Raw genomic sequence first — 16967 nt, 5'->3', positions numbered from 1 at the left:
TTTCTTGTGTATATTATTTTGTAGATTCGTTCGTTTATTACTTGCATGCGCCAGTTATTATAGTTGACGGAGCACATTTGAAAGGTCGATACCTTGGAGTAAACTTATTAGCAGTAGCCATGGATGCTAACAATGAGATATTGCCAATAACTTACGGGGTTGGCAAATCTGAAACCTCTGATTCATGGACATGGTTTATGGGGCATCTTAGGGATTGCATAGGTCCTATTAGCAATCTGACAATCATATCCGATAGGGCAAACTCAATTGACAACGCTGTTAGAAGGTGTTTCCCAGATGCTTTTCATGGACTTTGTGGTGTTCATTTGTATAGAAATCTAAAATCAAGGTCTGCTGGTATAAAAAAGCACAAATGGACATACTGGAAGGCTGTAAAAGCTTATCGGGAAGTGGATTTCAATAAGCATATAAATTGTTTAAGACGTGTTTTGCCTCAGTGTGCTCAAACACTAGAAGATGTCGGGTTTGAAAGATGGTCAAGAGTACATCAACTTGGAGCAAGATATGGTTTCATGACGTCTAATAGTGCAGAATCAATCAACGCTCTAAGTCGTCATTCCCGGAAATTACCCATTACTATGTTAATGGAGTTTTTTCGAGCCTCTATTCAACAGTGGTACTACAAGAAAAGAAACCATGCAGGTATTATTTCTTTGAATTCGTAACTTATCATATTTATATATTTTACTAAGTATTGTTTATTTAAATTTACAGGAACATTGGAACATCGTGTTACACCATGGACTGAAAAAAAGATAACGAAACGTGTTGTGAAGTCAACGTCATGGAGAGTTGAACCATGTTCAAACACTTTGTTTCAAGTACTGGATAATAACTTAAATGGGCTAGTCGATCTAAATGCAAAGACGTGTAGTTGTATGAAATGGCAAACATCTGGTTATCCGTGTGGCCATGTTATAAAAGTTGCTCTTCATTTAAACCAAGATGATTCAAGCGCATACGCTATGGATTGCTACACTACAGAAGTTTATCGACAGACTTATGCCGAGATTGTCTACCCTATTCCACATTCTTCTGAGTGGGACATACCAGATGACTTACAAACAGTTTTGCCACCAGCCATGGACAGAAGGCTACCTGGCCGACCAAAAAGTCACGATCGTATACCGTCTAAGGGTGAAGAGAAGAAGAGATCGACATGTAGTCGGTGCAAGGAAAGTGGTCATACAAGGTTGACATGTGGATCACCAGTGCCATCAAAATCATCTTTTCCTCTACCAAAATATGGATCCTCATCAAAATCCAAAGCTCATATGGTGTCAAGCAAAAGGCAATCATCTTTAAAATCCCAATCACAATTGGCTTCACCTTTTGGGACTGTTAACTTAGGTGATTTTTAAATGCAAACGTTGTATTATGTGGATTTTATGTGTGAACTTTTAACATTTTCAGTTGAATTAATGACTCAGGCCAACCATTTTGACTTAACCAACTATTGTTATTCAGTTGTTATCACTATTAGGCATGCATTTGACTATCGCAACACGGAAATTAAAATCGCAACGAGAGAATCGCAATGCGAAATGAAAATCCCAACATGAAAATCGCAATGCGGAAATGAAAATCGCAACGAGAGAATCGCAATGCGAAATGAAAATCGCAATGCGAAATGAAAATCGCAACGATAGAATCGCAATGCGAAATGAAAATCGCAATGCGAAATGAAAATCGCAACGAGAGAATCGCAATGCGAAATGAAAATCGCAATGCGAAATGAAAATCGCAACGAGAGAATCGCAATGCGAAATTATAAACGCATTGCGATTCTCTCGTTGCGATTTTCATTTCCGCATTGCGATTTTCATTTCGCATTGCGATTCTCTCGTTGCGATTTTCATTTCGCATTGCGATTTTCATTTCGCATTGCGATAGTCATTTTTGCCTTCAACATAATGCAGATTGAAATCAACAAAATCAACCATTACATTTCAATCAATTAAACAAGCACAAATAAGAATTATGTTCGCATCAATTACACAAATCAACTTTTACAAATCATCTTTTACAAATCAATTAAACAATCAAAAAATAAGCAATAATTCTTATTTACGATCATCTACTATTGAATCAACTTTTACAAATCAATTAAACAATCAAAAACAATCAATTAAACTATTGAATCAACTTTTGCAGCCATACATCATTTTCACGCAGTTCACTTCTGAGATTAACCTGCAGAAACCAAACATTTGCTCAAACAACACTTTCTACACATCTAAAACCTACAAACAGCAAATTATTGAATTCTAGGTACTTAACCAAACATTTTCAAACCAAAAGTATATAAACTTACCAATTGTTTATGGACATTTTTATAACGCGGATGCAGGTAGGCAGCGTCTCGTATATATCGATTTAGCCATATAATGCCGAAACCACAAGCCTACTGCAGCTCTATCTCTATCGGTGGGAGGTAGATACTTGATGCTTCCGTCGTCAAACGCTCCAACGCCAAGCATACGAGAGGACCACAATCTCCTCTGGCTCCGCTCGTTTGTTGTGGCGCGGTCTCATCTTTAATAACTGTAATATTGAGCTTCTTTGGCTTCTTGTTTCCAGAACGAGTCCAATAATTGATCGCATCCAAGAATTTAGCCAAATGAGAGCTCCATCCCTTAATAACATCTCTTAAATCAGCCAATGATATGTAATTTATCATGCTGTCATACACTATTGTCTTAAGGGATGGGAGCTGAAGCTCGACGAGAATCCAATGTTTACGTTCCAAAACAGGGATAAACACCTGCAATCATAAGTAATAATTCATTCATTTGCGCACTTATTTCATAAACCTTTAAACTCAATCTAAAATAAATACTAACCTTATCGACCTCCCACCATGTAGGATAAAGTTTAGCTTGTCCATTGCCCAAATCAAATGATTCATCTCGTGCATTCTTCAAGTGAACGGCGTGAAAAGACGTCGGCATAATTGTATATCGTATATTTTTATTTTTCTTAAGTTTTCTTATTATTAGAAGACGTTTCACCCACGCATCGATATGCTGTTTTACAAAAAAAGACATATATTAGTGACTTACATAAATTTAAAAAAAAAATTAATCAAATTGAAATATAAGAAAAATATAAGACTTACCCCCCCATCGAAATAGCCATTGTCTTCGACCCCTAATAATACGCCCCACCAAGACCGATCAAGCAACAAATAGATATCATCGGTGAGCTTGCATATGTCAGTGAAACACCCCTGGCTCCGCTCATGTAGATAAAAATCAACAGCGGTCTTAGCCCAAAGGGTGTTATCCAGAATTGTGTCCGGTAGTTGTTCCCTCTCCTCTTCAGATACCGGTATGGTACTGGCCGATAACTCATACGAGAGCCAACTTGAATCCATCATGTCCGGCACGTCAGAGGGTTTCTCAAGAAGCCTACATATGACGCCATGTGAATCGGGCTCTTGAATGGTGGGAGGGACCTCTTCAATGATGACAGTGGCCTCTTGAACGGTGGGAGGGGACTCTCGAGGAATGATAGGGGGGCCTCTTCAACGATAGGAGTGGACTCTTGAGGGATGACAGGCGAGTCGGGCTTCTTCTTGCGGTGTCTTCGCACTATTGGGGTGTACGGAGACTTAATAGCACGTGCACGCTGTCTGATGCGTGAACTCCGTCGTGCAAGCATAACCCGACGTAAAGCATCCACTCTATCGGGCCGCTAAATAATTAAATACAAAAATCAGTAAATAAACAGACATGATATTTAAACAGTGAAAACAAAGACAAATATGTTTCAAACTTGCATTGTATTCACCCAAGTCATTATTCTATCATAGTTCACAAAATGCATCAGATAACAAAGAAAAATATGTTTCAAACTAATACCCTGAAGTTAGTATTTGTCTTTGTTTTGTCTATTGGTTGAAGTAATGCAATCCATTCAAGTTTCAATTTGCAGAAGAAGAAATAGTTTACTTTCGCAACACGAAACTTAAAATCGCAACGCGAAACCAAAATCGCAACGAGAAATGAAAATCGCAACGACAGAATCGCAATGCGAAAAGAAAATCGCAACGAAAGAATCGCAACGCGAAATGAAAATCGCAATGCGATTTGGTTTCGCGTTGCGATCTTGTCGTTGCGATTTTGGTTTCGCGTTGCGATTCTGTCGTTGCGATTTTCATTTCGCGTTGCGATTTTGGTTTCGCGTTGCGATTTTAAGTTTCGTGTTGCGAAAGTAAACTATTTCTTCTTCTGCAAATTGAAACTTGAATGGATTGCATTACTTCAACCAAAAGACAAAACAAAGACAAATACTATTTCACAGTGTTAAAGAATACACAGTTTAGCAGAATTGGCAGCAACGAACAAATTTACTTTCAACCAAAAGACAAAACAAAGACAAATACTATTTCACAGTGTTAAAGAATACACAGTTTAGCAGAATTGGCAGCAACCGAACAAATTTACTTTCAACCAAAAGACAAAACAAAGACAAATACTATTTCACAGTGTTAAAGAATACACAGTTTAGCAGAATTGGAAGCAACCGAACAAATTTACTTTCAACCAAAAGACAAAACAAAGACAAATACTATTTCACAGTGTTAAAGAATACACAGTTTAGCAGAATTGGCAGCAACCGAATAAATTTACTAAGCAATCTAAGTGAAATGGCTAATCTAAGTGAAATTACGAGTAAATTTATCATTAAGTTAAATATGGAAAATCTTAAACTTACCTCGTTGCGTAGAGTATGAACCTCATTCTGCAACGATACTATCATCTCACGTAGAGCGGCAACCTCACCACGTAAAGTTGACACCTCCACACGCCATGCACCATCGTTATCGCGTAGAGTACCGATCTCCTCACGCAAGGCATTGACCTCATCACGTAACTCCCTTGACTCATCCCGTGGAGGTGGAGAACAGGGAGATAGGAGTCGTGGCATCTTTGCCGGTCGCCTATCATGAGGTGATGGTGGAGAAGAGGCTCGATGATGTGACGGGATAGGTGATGGCTCTCGTTCTAGAGGTGTATAGTCGGGTCGATCGGGTGATGGCTCTAGGTGAGGTGATGGCTCTCGAATTGGAGGAAGTGGATGTTGCTCATCATCCGTGCCATCAAAAAAACTCTGACTAGCTTGCCACCAATCAGTGGCAAGCTCTTCCTCCGTGGGTGTCAGTCTTTGTAATGGAATGTTGGCCTCCTAAAATATAAAAACTCAAACAAAGTTAAACGTCTACTATTAATAACTTGTTTATATATTATATGAAAGTATTTGTGTTAACTTACATTATTTATTGTCGCATATGGTATTAAGTCTTCCCAATCCAACAGAGTTTTCCTCTTCCAGGAAATAGCCCTGGGAATATCATTTGACGTTTTTATTGCATATGTACGCATGCTGGGGAAAGCCTCGAATATCCAAATCTACAAACAATATAATAACAAAATTAGTAATTGTTAAATAATTAATTATAATTTTAGAAACATTATATAGAAATTCTTACCTTAAAGGCCCAAACAAAGCCTGACAAAGTGTATTTGGACCCATCGCCCGCAAACTTTGCGGTCATCAAAGGCAGACGACAACTTAGTCCAGGTAGCTTTCCATATATACGAACCCCACGGAAACAGATTCCATGCATTCAGGTCCTCTACCAATATTATTAGCTCCCGATGAATAGGTTGTCTGGCCTCTCTGCCTAAAAAGCCGGCATACACAAGTAGTAGAAGGCATACTCGGACAACATCGACGTCATCCATCCGAGTGAAACCAGCTTTCTTATTAAACAATTTCTTCAGGTCGTCGACATGTAGGTTCGGCTTCTCCATTGACTCATCCGGAAAAACCCGGGATAACCATGATGGGCGGGCGATATGACGAGTGTATCGGCCTACATCATCGTGTCCGAATCGTAGACCAGTGATTAAGCAGAACTCCTTCCGCCCAAAACAAGTATACGCTGGTGGAAAATGAAACCATATCTCTTCCTCACCACGTTGTATACTGTCGGGTAGATTTGATGTCATGGTCTGAAGCCACAAATGGGTCAAATTAGCATCTCCACCCGGATGCTGTACTCTCAGCCATGGCCCGAAGCAGGTTTCCTCAAACAATTGTCTTTGAGCAGGTGAAAGCTTCGAAGCAATTGTAGTGGCCAGGCTGACTTTATTTCTCAAGGTCAATTGAGCCGAAAAAAATTTCTACAAAAACAATAAACATACCAAGTTAGATATACCAAAAACTACACTGTGAAGATATACCAAAAACAATAAACATAAAAAGTAGTAGTTTATTCTTGAAACTAAAATTTGCAACACTGTTTTGTCTTTTGGTTGAAATGAAAATCGCAACGAGAGAATCGCAACGTGAAATGACAATCGCAACGAGAGAATCGCAACGCGAAATGAAAATCGCAACGAGAGAATCGCAACGCGAAATGAAAATCGCAATGCGATTTTGGTTTCGCGTTGCGATTCTCTCGTTGCGATTTTCATTTCTCTCGTTGCGACAGTCATTCTCTCGTTGCGATTTTCATTTATCTCGTTGCGACTCTTCTGCAAATTGAAACTTGAATGGATTGCATTACTTCAACCAAAAGACAGAACAAAGACAAAGACAAATACTAACTTGAAAATCGCAACGAGAGAATAGCAACGCGAAATGAAAATCGCAACGACAGAATCGTAACGCGAAATGAAATCTAAGTGAAATGGTTAATCTATTATTGAAATGACCAGTAAACTTATCATCAGTTTCAATATGAAAAACCTACAATAATGCAAACATTTCAAAATAAAAATAATTAAAAAAACTAACCCTCGGAGGTTGATTTTCCATTTCTGAATATTGTGAGGGATTTCTGACCGTGAATGGTTGTGAGGGATTTCGCCGGAGATGGGGACGGAAAACTTCGGAGATGGGGACGGATTTCTTCGCCGTAGAGAGTGAGAGATGGAGATGGGACTGAGTTGTGATTTTAGGTTTTAGGTTATGAGTTGCGATTACGGGATTTTGTCTTAATATTCGTTTTTGTAATTTGAAAATAAAATACGCGTAGCGATTATAATGGCGCTTTAAATATCGCGTTGCGATTTACGGATACGCGTTGCGATTTTATGTATTATCGTTGCGATTTACGGATACGCGTTGCGATATACGGATACGCATTGCGATTTACCCATACGCGTTGCGATTTACGGATACACGTTGCGATTTACGGATACGCGTTGCGATTTACCCATACGCGTTGCGATTTACGGATACACGTTGCGATTTACGGATACACGTTGCGATTTATGTGTTCGCGTTGCGATTTTCATATTCGCGTTGCGATTTTAGAAAATCGCAATGCGAATTTGTACTATCGCATTGCGATTTTCAAGAATCGCGTTGCGATTTTGGAAACTGATTTGCGATTCTGGGGATCGCGTTGCGATTTTTATTTCGCGTTGCGATTTTGTTGGTCATTTTGGCAAATCCAAAAAAAATTGGTTAAAATCGTATATTATAAGGCATTTTTGGTCACTGAGGCGATTTTCTCGTATAAATAAGGTAAAGACCAGCGCAGATGGTAATGGGATGGTGACAGTTGTTATGCAGATTTTAGATATCATTGGTTGAGAATCCAGTGGAGAGGATTTGTAATCTAGTGTAATAGTATTCACAGTAAGGATGGACTTGTTTTTAGATTTCTTTTTCATTTTTAAAAATAATTTCTATTTCTTCAAAATTTGAAATTTTCTTTGGTAAATAAATAGATTTAATTTTTTTTCAATAAAAAAGATTAAAATAATTTTTATGTTAAATATAAAAATAAAACAATTCCTACAATTAAATAGATTCTTTTTCTTTTTATTATATAGATTCAAATTAGAGTTTGATGATTTCAAAAAAATAATAGCTTGAAATTTAATATTTAAAAATTATTTTTATATATTTATATGGATTCGATTGAACTAATGCTAATTCATTAACTTAAAATACGAGAATAAATTTTATTCGAATATTTTCAAATTCCAAAATTATTTTAATTTTCTTAACTAAATATATTTCATTAAGTTTTTTTTATTTTCTAAAAAATGAGAATGAATATAACAATTGTTTCTTGAAACAAACAAGGCCTGACTATTTATTTCTTAATTTAATTAGTTTTTTGGTTTTTATCTCTAGAGGTTTTGAAATTCAACATCAACAACTGTAAGATATTTAAGCAATAGTTATCAAATGATTAAGACTCTCTAAAATAGATATTACCACTTATAATTATCCTAAATTAATAAATGGCAGCGACCAATACTCTCGGAGCTTAGGCGAGTTCCTTTTCACTGCGGCGCCACCGAAGTTAGAAGCCATTGTTGCCCAAGAAGCTTTGTTGGCTGCTGAATAACCTTTGGTATCTGTTTAAACAAAAAAAAAATATGAATAATATCATTATTATAATGGTATTAATGATGCTCATCTTAACAATCTCTTTATAATTTGAGGAGCATGCTTGAAAAATGCACTGATATTATGTTGTGTTAACTTGTACAATTTTAAATCAAACAAACAAAAGAAATCCAACTACAATGAAATGATCGTCTGCCAAATATCCTATTGTAATCCTTTTCTATGCCAAGAATCAGAAATTAAGGTTACATTTTCCCGGTCAAGTAGAGAGAGAGTTTTTCTCTCAGGTGGACACCATCAACATCAAAAGATCCGCAAATGCGCTGTCGGTAACCCGGATCATGGTCATAAGACAAAGGCATTTCGTCCTGCCATTCATCATCTTCCAAGTCAACAACTATGTTGTGAAGCAAGCAGCAAACCAGGATGATCCTTGGCAACTTATGTTTGTCAGGTCTCCACATCACCCCTTGGATGATCTTCCACATTTCTTTCAGCCTTGCCAATGCCCTGCTCGCGACCAGCCGAGTCGCCGAATGCCTTTTATTGAACTGCACACTAATTTCTGGTAGTTCTTTCCCCTTGTAAGGTATAACAAGATACGGTAACAAAGGGTAGCCTAAGTCTCCAATTATGTATTCCCTTATTTCTGATCCTTTAGAAACCTCAAACTTTTCCCCATTCAATCTCTCTCCTTTGACACACAGTTTATTGAAATTCGAACTCTGAAACATCAACCAGTCATCGATTTTACCTGGCCAACCGGTGACGATGTCCCTGAACCTCATTTCAGGGTCCACAATCGCCTGCAGGACCATGCTGTGATTCTTCTCATGATCGAGCCACACCTTACTCGCAGGGTCCGCAGAAGGCAAACACATCGTAACATGTGTAGTTTCTATGACACCGCAGCAGTTAGGAAGTCCTTGAATCTTTTCGAATTTGGACTTTATCTCCGTCATTTCGGCATTGGTGGAAGGCCATTGTAGGTGATGAAGACCCCTTTCTTCCATGGCCTCAACAAAGCGCCATGTCAACTGCGAGACGGTAGAGCGATGTAGCCCGAACGAATCACCAACTGTCACTAGTGATTCACCAGAACTTAGCCTTCTCAGAGCTACAGCTACTTGATCCTCGAAAGACAAAGGTTTTCCATTTGAAAATGTGAAACTTCCTGGCTTAGCCATCATGTCTTCCTTCACAAGCGAACATATATAGATGAAAGTTTTCCTGGAAATTCTGAAAACTGATTTAAACTTATCAAGACCTTTAGATGGAGATTGAAGGCCTGCAAAGAAAACGAGTCAATAATAAGAAAGCAGTGTTTACGGCTCCATGTATGAAACATTATTTTTTCAGGATTAGTGAATCAATGAAAAAATACAACTTTTTTAGTCCAAGTTCTAGAACAATATATAACCATATGAATGGAAAATATTGATTAGACATGCATAAATAATTGTATTTGTAATTGAAACATTAAACAATAAAATAATGCACTCAAGTTGGAGAATGACAGCATCCATTGAGTCTGATTTGTGACAAGTACAGTTAGGGCTGGTAGAAACCAAGAGGTTTCAGAAAATAGATTTTGTTGACGTATGAACAGCATAACATTCTTGACGGACGTATGCATGGTTTTCAGCTGCTATTATTAACCCAGAAGCTTTGATTAAACAAGATTAATACATTCTGCTATTAGTTATCATTTGTAAAGACAATTCAGATGGGCCCGAGAAAAGAAGGCTCATGGAAAAAGGGCAATGAACATGATGAATTTGATTCGAGAACTCTATCATATAGGTTAGAGAATAACACATTAGCTTAATTTGCAATTAATTTGCAATCAAAGAATACTTTTATTTTGACTTGCCTCAAGCCCTTAACTATTTTATCACATGTTTTCTTTCTTAATCTCTCCTAATTGACAAACCCTATGGTTTCTTAAGTGATACTAGTCCATATAATCTATGGAATTGTGAACTGTAGCCAAAAGCAATCAAAAGATATCATCCTGCATATAGCTTGAAGATGGAAGAAATAACAAATTCCAATCAATCAAACATGCTGATAACAGAAACATAAGGCTGTCAGGTATTCTTTTAACATATTCTAAGTAATTATCGGTCATTTTCTTTACATATTCGAAGTAACTACCACAGAGGTGCCCTTGAATGTTGCACTGAATTTCAATGTGATACATGAAGAGTCACAAGATATTAAGCAACTCAATACAAGATAAAGCAAGCAATAGATGTTAGCAGCAAGTCAAAGAAAGCAAGGGAAACAGATACAAGAATAGTAATACGGTAGCACTCTAACAATGGATTGGAAATTAACGACCTAACCTAATGGCTATGGGAAATCATCCTATTTCTTAAAACCAAGGATCTTGGTCCGCTGCCACCCATAATAATTAATCGTAAATTTCATTGATAACATTTTACTTAAGATAATTCAATATAATGAATGCCAAAATCATAGGCTCACAGCAGCAGTATTTTCAAGAAGAAACACATTTATCAGAACTGTTAAGCATTAGTTTAGACCAGTTGAAACCGTTGTTGTTTTGGAGGATAACCAGTTTGATCTTATCAAAAACTTTTCATGTTCATGAGATCATGACTCCAGCTTACCTTTTTCTGTATCATTTTCAATCAAAACCAATAATGAATGTAGAAATAAGAACTACATGCATGTGAAAGATAATGTGTTCCAAGGAAACAGAAACACCTTTCATTTCGCCGAGGGCATGTTTCTGGCAGAACGGGAACAATATTCAAAAGATCTATTGTACATTGGTTAATACTCTCAACTTATAAATGCATACTCAAATTAGCTACAATCACTTTCACAGAGTAGAAGTTATCTAGAACAAAGCAACAAGGCCCTTTTATTTACAACTACATCTCTCACTAGCAGGGTCCCCCATCAATTTTACACACAAACCTTTGCTCGAAGTAAATTCAATCACTACAAATGTAAGAATAGAATCAGTTTTTCAACTGCATTAGCTATCTATTAACAACTAAAACAATCCGAAGTTCAAATGATTATCATATTCAATACTGAAAAGGCCGGAGTAAAAACAAACAGCATTGTCTAAACATATCATTTCCTTGAATTCTACTAAATGCCACAATTTCCAATTTTAAATGTATCCTGACATTAAGAAAAAGGAGAATCTTGTCCTCTTCCTCCATTCAAATAACATAAAGAAAAAGAGTGTTAGGTTAACAGAACTGCTTTAGGGGTCCTGCATATATGGTCCCAAATGCACTTTCTCTATGTATTCATATCTAACTCGAACATGATATGAATTGTAGAGCCAGTCAAATTTTCTAAACCTGGAACCCAGGCATGAACTGAAAATCTATCAAATGTTAAGTTTACATATCTGCAGGCCATGAATTGTCAGCTACAGCAAATACCAATACACCACGACGAAAAAAGAAGAGTTCAAAACAAAGTTAACAAAAACGGAACAAATGTTCCAGAATCTGATATAGTAAAACTGTTGAAGAAAACTTACCATTCATCCTCCTGGAAAGACCATCCCACCAATCAACAGACCCTTCCATCTCTGAAGAGGCAGAAGCATTTTCGTCAGGTTTCTTCTCCGTCTTTCTTTTCTTCTTTGACCCTCTTACAGGACCCATCAGCTCAGAAAAGGCACCCAATTGAATCCAAAAACAAAACCCACTAACTACAAAAAACAAGAATTACAATAACTATCCTTGAATTCATTAAGAAGAACAAAACCCATTAATCGCAACACCATATCATATATCATAAACCATAAGAGAAACAGAAATAATAGGATCATGAAAGGAGCAGTGACAAGTAATAAGCAAATAACTATAGAAGAAGGACACCGAGCAGCCTTTTGTTCAATGGTGACTTTGACGAAATAATAGGAAAAGAAACGAGGAGGTAGACAGTTTTCCATGCTTTACCTGATGAGAAAATGAAAAATCCACAGGGAAGTAAACAACTTTGAAAGTGGTTTTGTTGTAAGACAATGTGCCAACACAAGCAAACGAAATGGATATTCGAATGGAGACAAGTAGACAACCTTCTCTTCTTTATAAAACCTACAAAAACATGTTCAGATTTTCCCTGGGAAGCGAAAAGAGGGTTTTGTACACAGCTTTTGGAGAGTTCTCTTAAAAATTGTGTATATATATATATAACATGCCTTGGTCTTCTACGTATACGGGACCGTAAATGAATTGGAAGGCCAATTTGCTATTAAATGACTAAAACGCCACCTGGTCTAAGGTTCATGAAGTAATGAGGTGAAACTCAGTTATAAATGGTTAGAATCCGAAGGTAGTTTTCGTCGTTAGTTTGGTCATTATGTATATGCTTTAACAAAACAAATTTTATTTGACACGCAATGCAACAAAGTTTATTTGCTTACTGCTACCAATCATCCAAATCTAACAAGTTTAAATGATAAAATATGTTTTTAGTTGATACTAGCTCTAAGATCACATTCCTCATATTAAAACAATGTTGCTCTTTTGCTTGCAAAGCATCCAGATTCTGTGCACAACAGAGACTCAGGAAAGTAGTACCATTTTAGTTTGTGTGTCTGGTCCATCATTATGTCTTGCCTTTCCTGGGATTTCATAATGTAACTACAGTTTGGGACTTGACACATTGGTCAAAAATATCGTACATCACTACGGCCCGACTAAGTATGTTGATTTGGGCCCAACATTTCATTTTGGGTTTAGCTACCAATGACTTGTTGCTAGCCTTTACCCTTGCGCTAATCATTTGGTATAAACTACACATTTTATGTTCATAATTTGATTTCAGTTTTTTTTTCCTTTTGATTTTTATAAATTAATTTTGGTTCTTTTATCATTGAATGGAGCTTGAGTCGTTAAACAAATCAAATTCAAATCCTCAGTTCAATCTCGATGTTGCATAAATAATGAAGTCAAGGACGAGAAAATAAATGAGTTTAGTCAAATCTTATTGAGTTTTAGTACTTTATTTTTTTTTTAAATCTCAAATTGAGGTCCTATTTTAAAAACGGAGCTCAATTGACTTTGAACCTAACCCGGAATCGTTAATTTCTTGAACCTTTATCTATGCTCACCTCAATTACAAGACACCCTAGCAAGCACCGTGAACACCAGATTTTTAGTAAAAACGTGCAAAGCAAATGTAGCAACAATGGCATCAAAGCCCGAAGCAGATGATAACGATTAACATGTAGGATGAAATTTCATTTCAATATCAAACTAAATTAGAGTCGGAAATGGCCTAAAACTACTATATGTTAATGCCAATGCACCGAAACTAAGGAAAACATGAACCCACTTAGCCACCACCAAAAGCTCCAAACTGAAAGTAGACAATTTAAACCCTTAAAAAAAGGTCGTTTCCAAGATTCTCAATCGCCCAACCCTACTGCTCCTCTCATTGCGAGGGCTCATCTGCCGATGCTTCACTTGCAACGCGTTTGTCGCAAAGATTGCGCTCGTCATTCGGTTCTCACTGTTTGGTACGAAACTATAAACTACTACAATTCGCGTAACTAATTTACCAAGAGCTAATTTTGATCTACACATTCTCTTCTGCTTATTGCTTGATTATAGCTGCTACTTGCACTGATGTCGTCCGTGTCAGTGTTGTCTTCTTTCTTTGATTATGAAGTTTTAGGCTTCCTTGGTATGCACTTTGCACGCACTCCATCCATCTCCTTTCCGGCCAACTGCAACTGCGCGCTCCTGCTGATTAAAAAGTTCCCAAATTAATCCAATTGAAAAAAAAGCAACAAACAAAGCCAAATCTTCAGCACATCAAACATCTAATAAAAACTAGAGGTTTGGAGGGTTGCTTATGTTATAAGCTTGAAAATGTTGACAGAATTTGTGCTTTTCGCTTGGTCCCTGCTTCAATCCTAGTACTGAAACAGTAAAACCCAACAGCAAGTTTTGAATTCCACCAGGATTTGAATACGGATCATTAATGCCAACGGCTAGCATAAATCAGGAGGCCGAGATGCATGAATCCTTAGTTATATACGTGCATCAAAAGCTGGACTTCTGGGTTAACCCGTACGAATCTTACATTCAATACACAGAACAGGCCTGCAGGATCACATATTGCATCGATTCTTTGACAATACTATAAAATTTGTTAAGATTTGAAATGCGGGTAAGATAATGAAGGAAAACTTGATAGGTAATTCATAATCATGCTTAAAATGCGTAACCAATAACTTTTGTGCATTAGTTATAGTAATTACCTGTCAGCATTGTAAGAAGAAGATCTCTTCAAGTTAGGGATCTGCTCTTTCTGGGTCTCAAGCAAGCTCCCACTAAAATATTCCTTATCTTCCAATGTTACCCTTGAGAAACTCCCAAGTTCCCTCTCGATCCCTGCTTCTTTTCCCACCTGGCTACAATTCCCCGCTCCGCGTGGTAGTCTCGATTTATAGTGTCCAATCAATGAGAACCCTTGGTCCTCCTCCTCTGTGCTGGCTCCACAGTCCCTAAACGAAATCGAACCGCACGATACCAACTGCATCAAAACGGACGACGCCTTAATCCTCCCACTCGGGCAACTCTCAGCCCTACGATTCAAGCTATCTTCGTTCCCATCACCGTTGCCCAATCTCAACCGTCCATCGGCTTTCATTAAGGTTTCCAATGTCTCCGGACTTGAATCCGACGGTGGAGGTGAAATCTCTTCCCTACTCAGCTCCGTCGTATGGTTCTGCTCCAACTCCTGACTTCGACTTTGACTTTCAGTACTTTGCATCTCTTCGATTTCCGAGTCCTTGACCACCGGTTTTCTTCTTCTCCTCTTATCATCAGTCTGAGTCGACGAATCAGCAGCAGCGAGTCTTCGGGCTGACTCGGAGCTCGATTCAGCCTTATAAACTTTGTACTCATGGAGATCAATGGAACTCCAAGACTGATTTCTACGCCGTCTCGTTGACATAAACTCACGCTCACTCCCTGACTTTTGAGACTCCGAAGGTTTCGGTAATCGAAAAGACGACGACGTTAGGTCGAGTGCTTGAGAGTTGATACTGTGGTCGACAATCTCCGATCCTTTGAGAATGTATTCTTCGCCGTGAGATGGGTTAATGAAATCATTTTCTGCTAAGTCGTGCCAAACGAATCCGTTTTTGTAACTACTGAGGTTCAACAATCGAAACTCAAGTATTAGTATCAGACAGTGAAGGGAGATGGTATTCTGATCAAAAGGTCGAGAATGAGTGAGAGTATTACCGTTTGGAGGACCAAGAGTACAGACTAGCCATGCCTTTGCCTCGAAGTAGGTTTAGCCGGTTGATTACATCTGAGAAGATAGAAACAGCCAAATTGTATTAGAATACTAAATTAGTAATGCAATAATCGCGCTGAAAAAATGCAAGGAATATAAGGCAAATCAATACTTTTCTCGGCATCCAAACAAAAGAATAAGAGGAAAGATTTTGAAAACATAAACTTATTCTTTTACTTTTCCTTCCCCGTTAAAATATCACTTTTTATTTTAAATTTTTTTACAGTTTTCTTCTTTACGAGAAACCATAAAGTTCGCCTTTTTTTTTGTCAGCAGCAGCTGCAAGGTATAACGATTTCGCAAATGGCATTTTTTGGTAACGTGAAAATAAATCCAAAATTTTGAACTCCTCTTAGTTTCCTAAAAAACTAAACAACAGATACGGAAAAAGTTTAGGAAAAAATTGCTTCTGCTGTTTCTTCTCCATGAGAAAAAACCCAGAGCGAAAAGTGCAATTGTGAGGGTTTAATTGTTTTACCTTTGAGATAAAGTCCATCATTAGAAGAGCGAGGAACTTTCATAAAATGAGGTTGTTCAAGCTGACCATTTCTAGACAAATAGTAAACAACAGCAACTTTTCTTTCAGAAATGGAAGACTTGTTGTTGTGAGGCTTGGGTTTAATCCTGACTTTGTTTCTTTCTGGGCTTATTTTCCTGTCATTCCACTTCCTTGGAACAATCCCCCCGAACTCTGTCATTTTCCCTCTAGAACTGACCGCCATTGCACTTTCTTCTTCCTCTTCCTTTTTCTATCTGAAAAAAAAAACAACGGAAACAACAAAAGAAAGAGGATAAGATACTATAATGGGGAGGAAGCTTACAGAGTTTGGGGGAAGAAAGCGACTTTACCTGGTGGAGAAGGTCGTAAGTGAAGAGAGAAGAAATGGGTAGGTTTCGATTTTATAGGAAATGGATCGGGGGGTGTGAAATGGAAGAGAGTTTCAAAATGGGGATGCGGCAGACAACAGCTACCAAACAAATTAGGCCTGTTTTTGTTTCACTTCTTGAATGCATTGACAGTCAAATTCCTACTTTATTTTATCTCGTACTATCAAGATTAAAATGGCAAAGTCAAACGGTGCCGTTCGTCACACTTTTTCTTAACAACAATAATTGCAATTAACCCTACTCGGGGTAGATTTTTTTTATAGCGACATGTGTTCGCTTTATTGTTCAATTAATATTAATTATGTACTATAGAAATGAATACAATAATTTTATTTTATTTATAAATAATATAACTTACCTCTTAA

General features: G+C 37.5%; 2 protein-coding genes across 6 annotated transcripts; both read right to left on the bottom strand.

Annotated features, from left to right (window-relative positions):
• Positions 1-8481: 8481 nt before the first annotated feature.
• On the bottom strand, positions 8482-12510 carry LOC120191542 (protein ALP1-like). 2 transcript variants are annotated; one of them, XM_039194483.1, is made up of 3 exons: positions 12357-12510; positions 11933-12106; positions 8482-9688 (listed from the first exon to the last, which is right to left on the bottom strand). In XM_039194483.1, the coding sequence occupies exons 2-3, from the start codon at positions 12057-12059 to the stop codon at positions 8646-8648; spliced, it is 1170 nt and encodes a 389-aa protein (XP_039050414.1). In that variant the 5' UTR covers positions 12060-12106; positions 12357-12510; the 3' UTR covers positions 8482-8645. The 2 variants fall into 2 exon arrangements, with proteins under 2 accessions (XP_039050414.1, XP_039050415.1); XM_039194484.1 differs by having other exon boundaries at positions 11933-12102; positions 12357-12363.
• Positions 12511-13616: 1106 nt separating this feature from the next.
• LOC120191509 (protein UPSTREAM OF FLC-like) lies at positions 13617-16691 on the bottom strand. Of its 4 annotated transcripts, XM_039194447.1 has the most exons (5): positions 16564-16691; positions 16193-16467; positions 15660-15729; positions 14669-15565; positions 13617-14150 (listed from the first exon to the last, which is right to left on the bottom strand). In XM_039194447.1, exons 2-5 carry the CDS (start codon positions 16434-16436, stop codon positions 14066-14068), a joined length of 1296 nt encoding a protein of 431 aa, XP_039050378.1. In that variant the 5' UTR covers positions 16437-16467; positions 16564-16691; the 3' UTR covers positions 13617-14065. The 4 variants fall into 4 exon arrangements, with proteins under 4 accessions (XP_039050378.1, XP_039050377.1, XP_039050379.1 ...); XM_039194446.1 differs by lacking the exon at positions 16564-16691 and having other exon boundaries at positions 16193-16526; XM_039194448.1 differs by lacking the exon at positions 16564-16691 and having other exon boundaries at positions 13617-14147; positions 16193-16526.
• Between the last annotated feature and the right edge of the window lie 276 nt (positions 16692-16967).

The sequence above is a fragment of the Hibiscus syriacus genome, unplaced genomic scaffold, assembly GCF_006381635.1.
Source record: "Hibiscus syriacus cultivar Baekdansim isolate YM2019G1 unplaced genomic scaffold, ASM638163v2 tig00116970_pilon, whole genome shotgun sequence".
NCBI lineage: Eukaryota > Viridiplantae > Streptophyta > Magnoliopsida > Malvales > Malvaceae > Hibiscus > Hibiscus syriacus.
This window is presented reverse-complemented; position numbering and strand designations above follow the sequence as displayed.

Bases quoted from the DNA above. Each gene is read 5' to 3' on its own strand.
- LOC120191542 (XM_039194483.1), bottom strand. From the start codon at position 12,059: ATGGGTCCTGTAAGAGGGTCAAAGAAGAAAAGAAAGACGGAGAAGAAA. The intron at 9,689-11,932 runs GTAAGTTTTCTT...TTTTCTTTGCAG, and splicing joins TCTTTCCAGGAGGATGAATG to GCCTTCAATCTCCATCTAAA.
- LOC120191509 (XM_039194447.1), bottom strand. From the start codon at position 16,436: ATGGCGGTCAGTTCTAGAGGGAAAATGACAGAGTTCGGGGGGATTGTT. The intron at 15,566-15,659 runs GTAATACTCTCA...GTTGAACCTCAG, and splicing joins TACTCTTGGTCCTCCAAACG to TAGTTACAAAAACGGATTCG. The intron at 14,151-14,668 runs GTAATTACTATA...CTTTTTAATCAG, and splicing joins TCTTCTTACAATGCTGACAG to CAGGAGCGCGCAGTTGCAGT.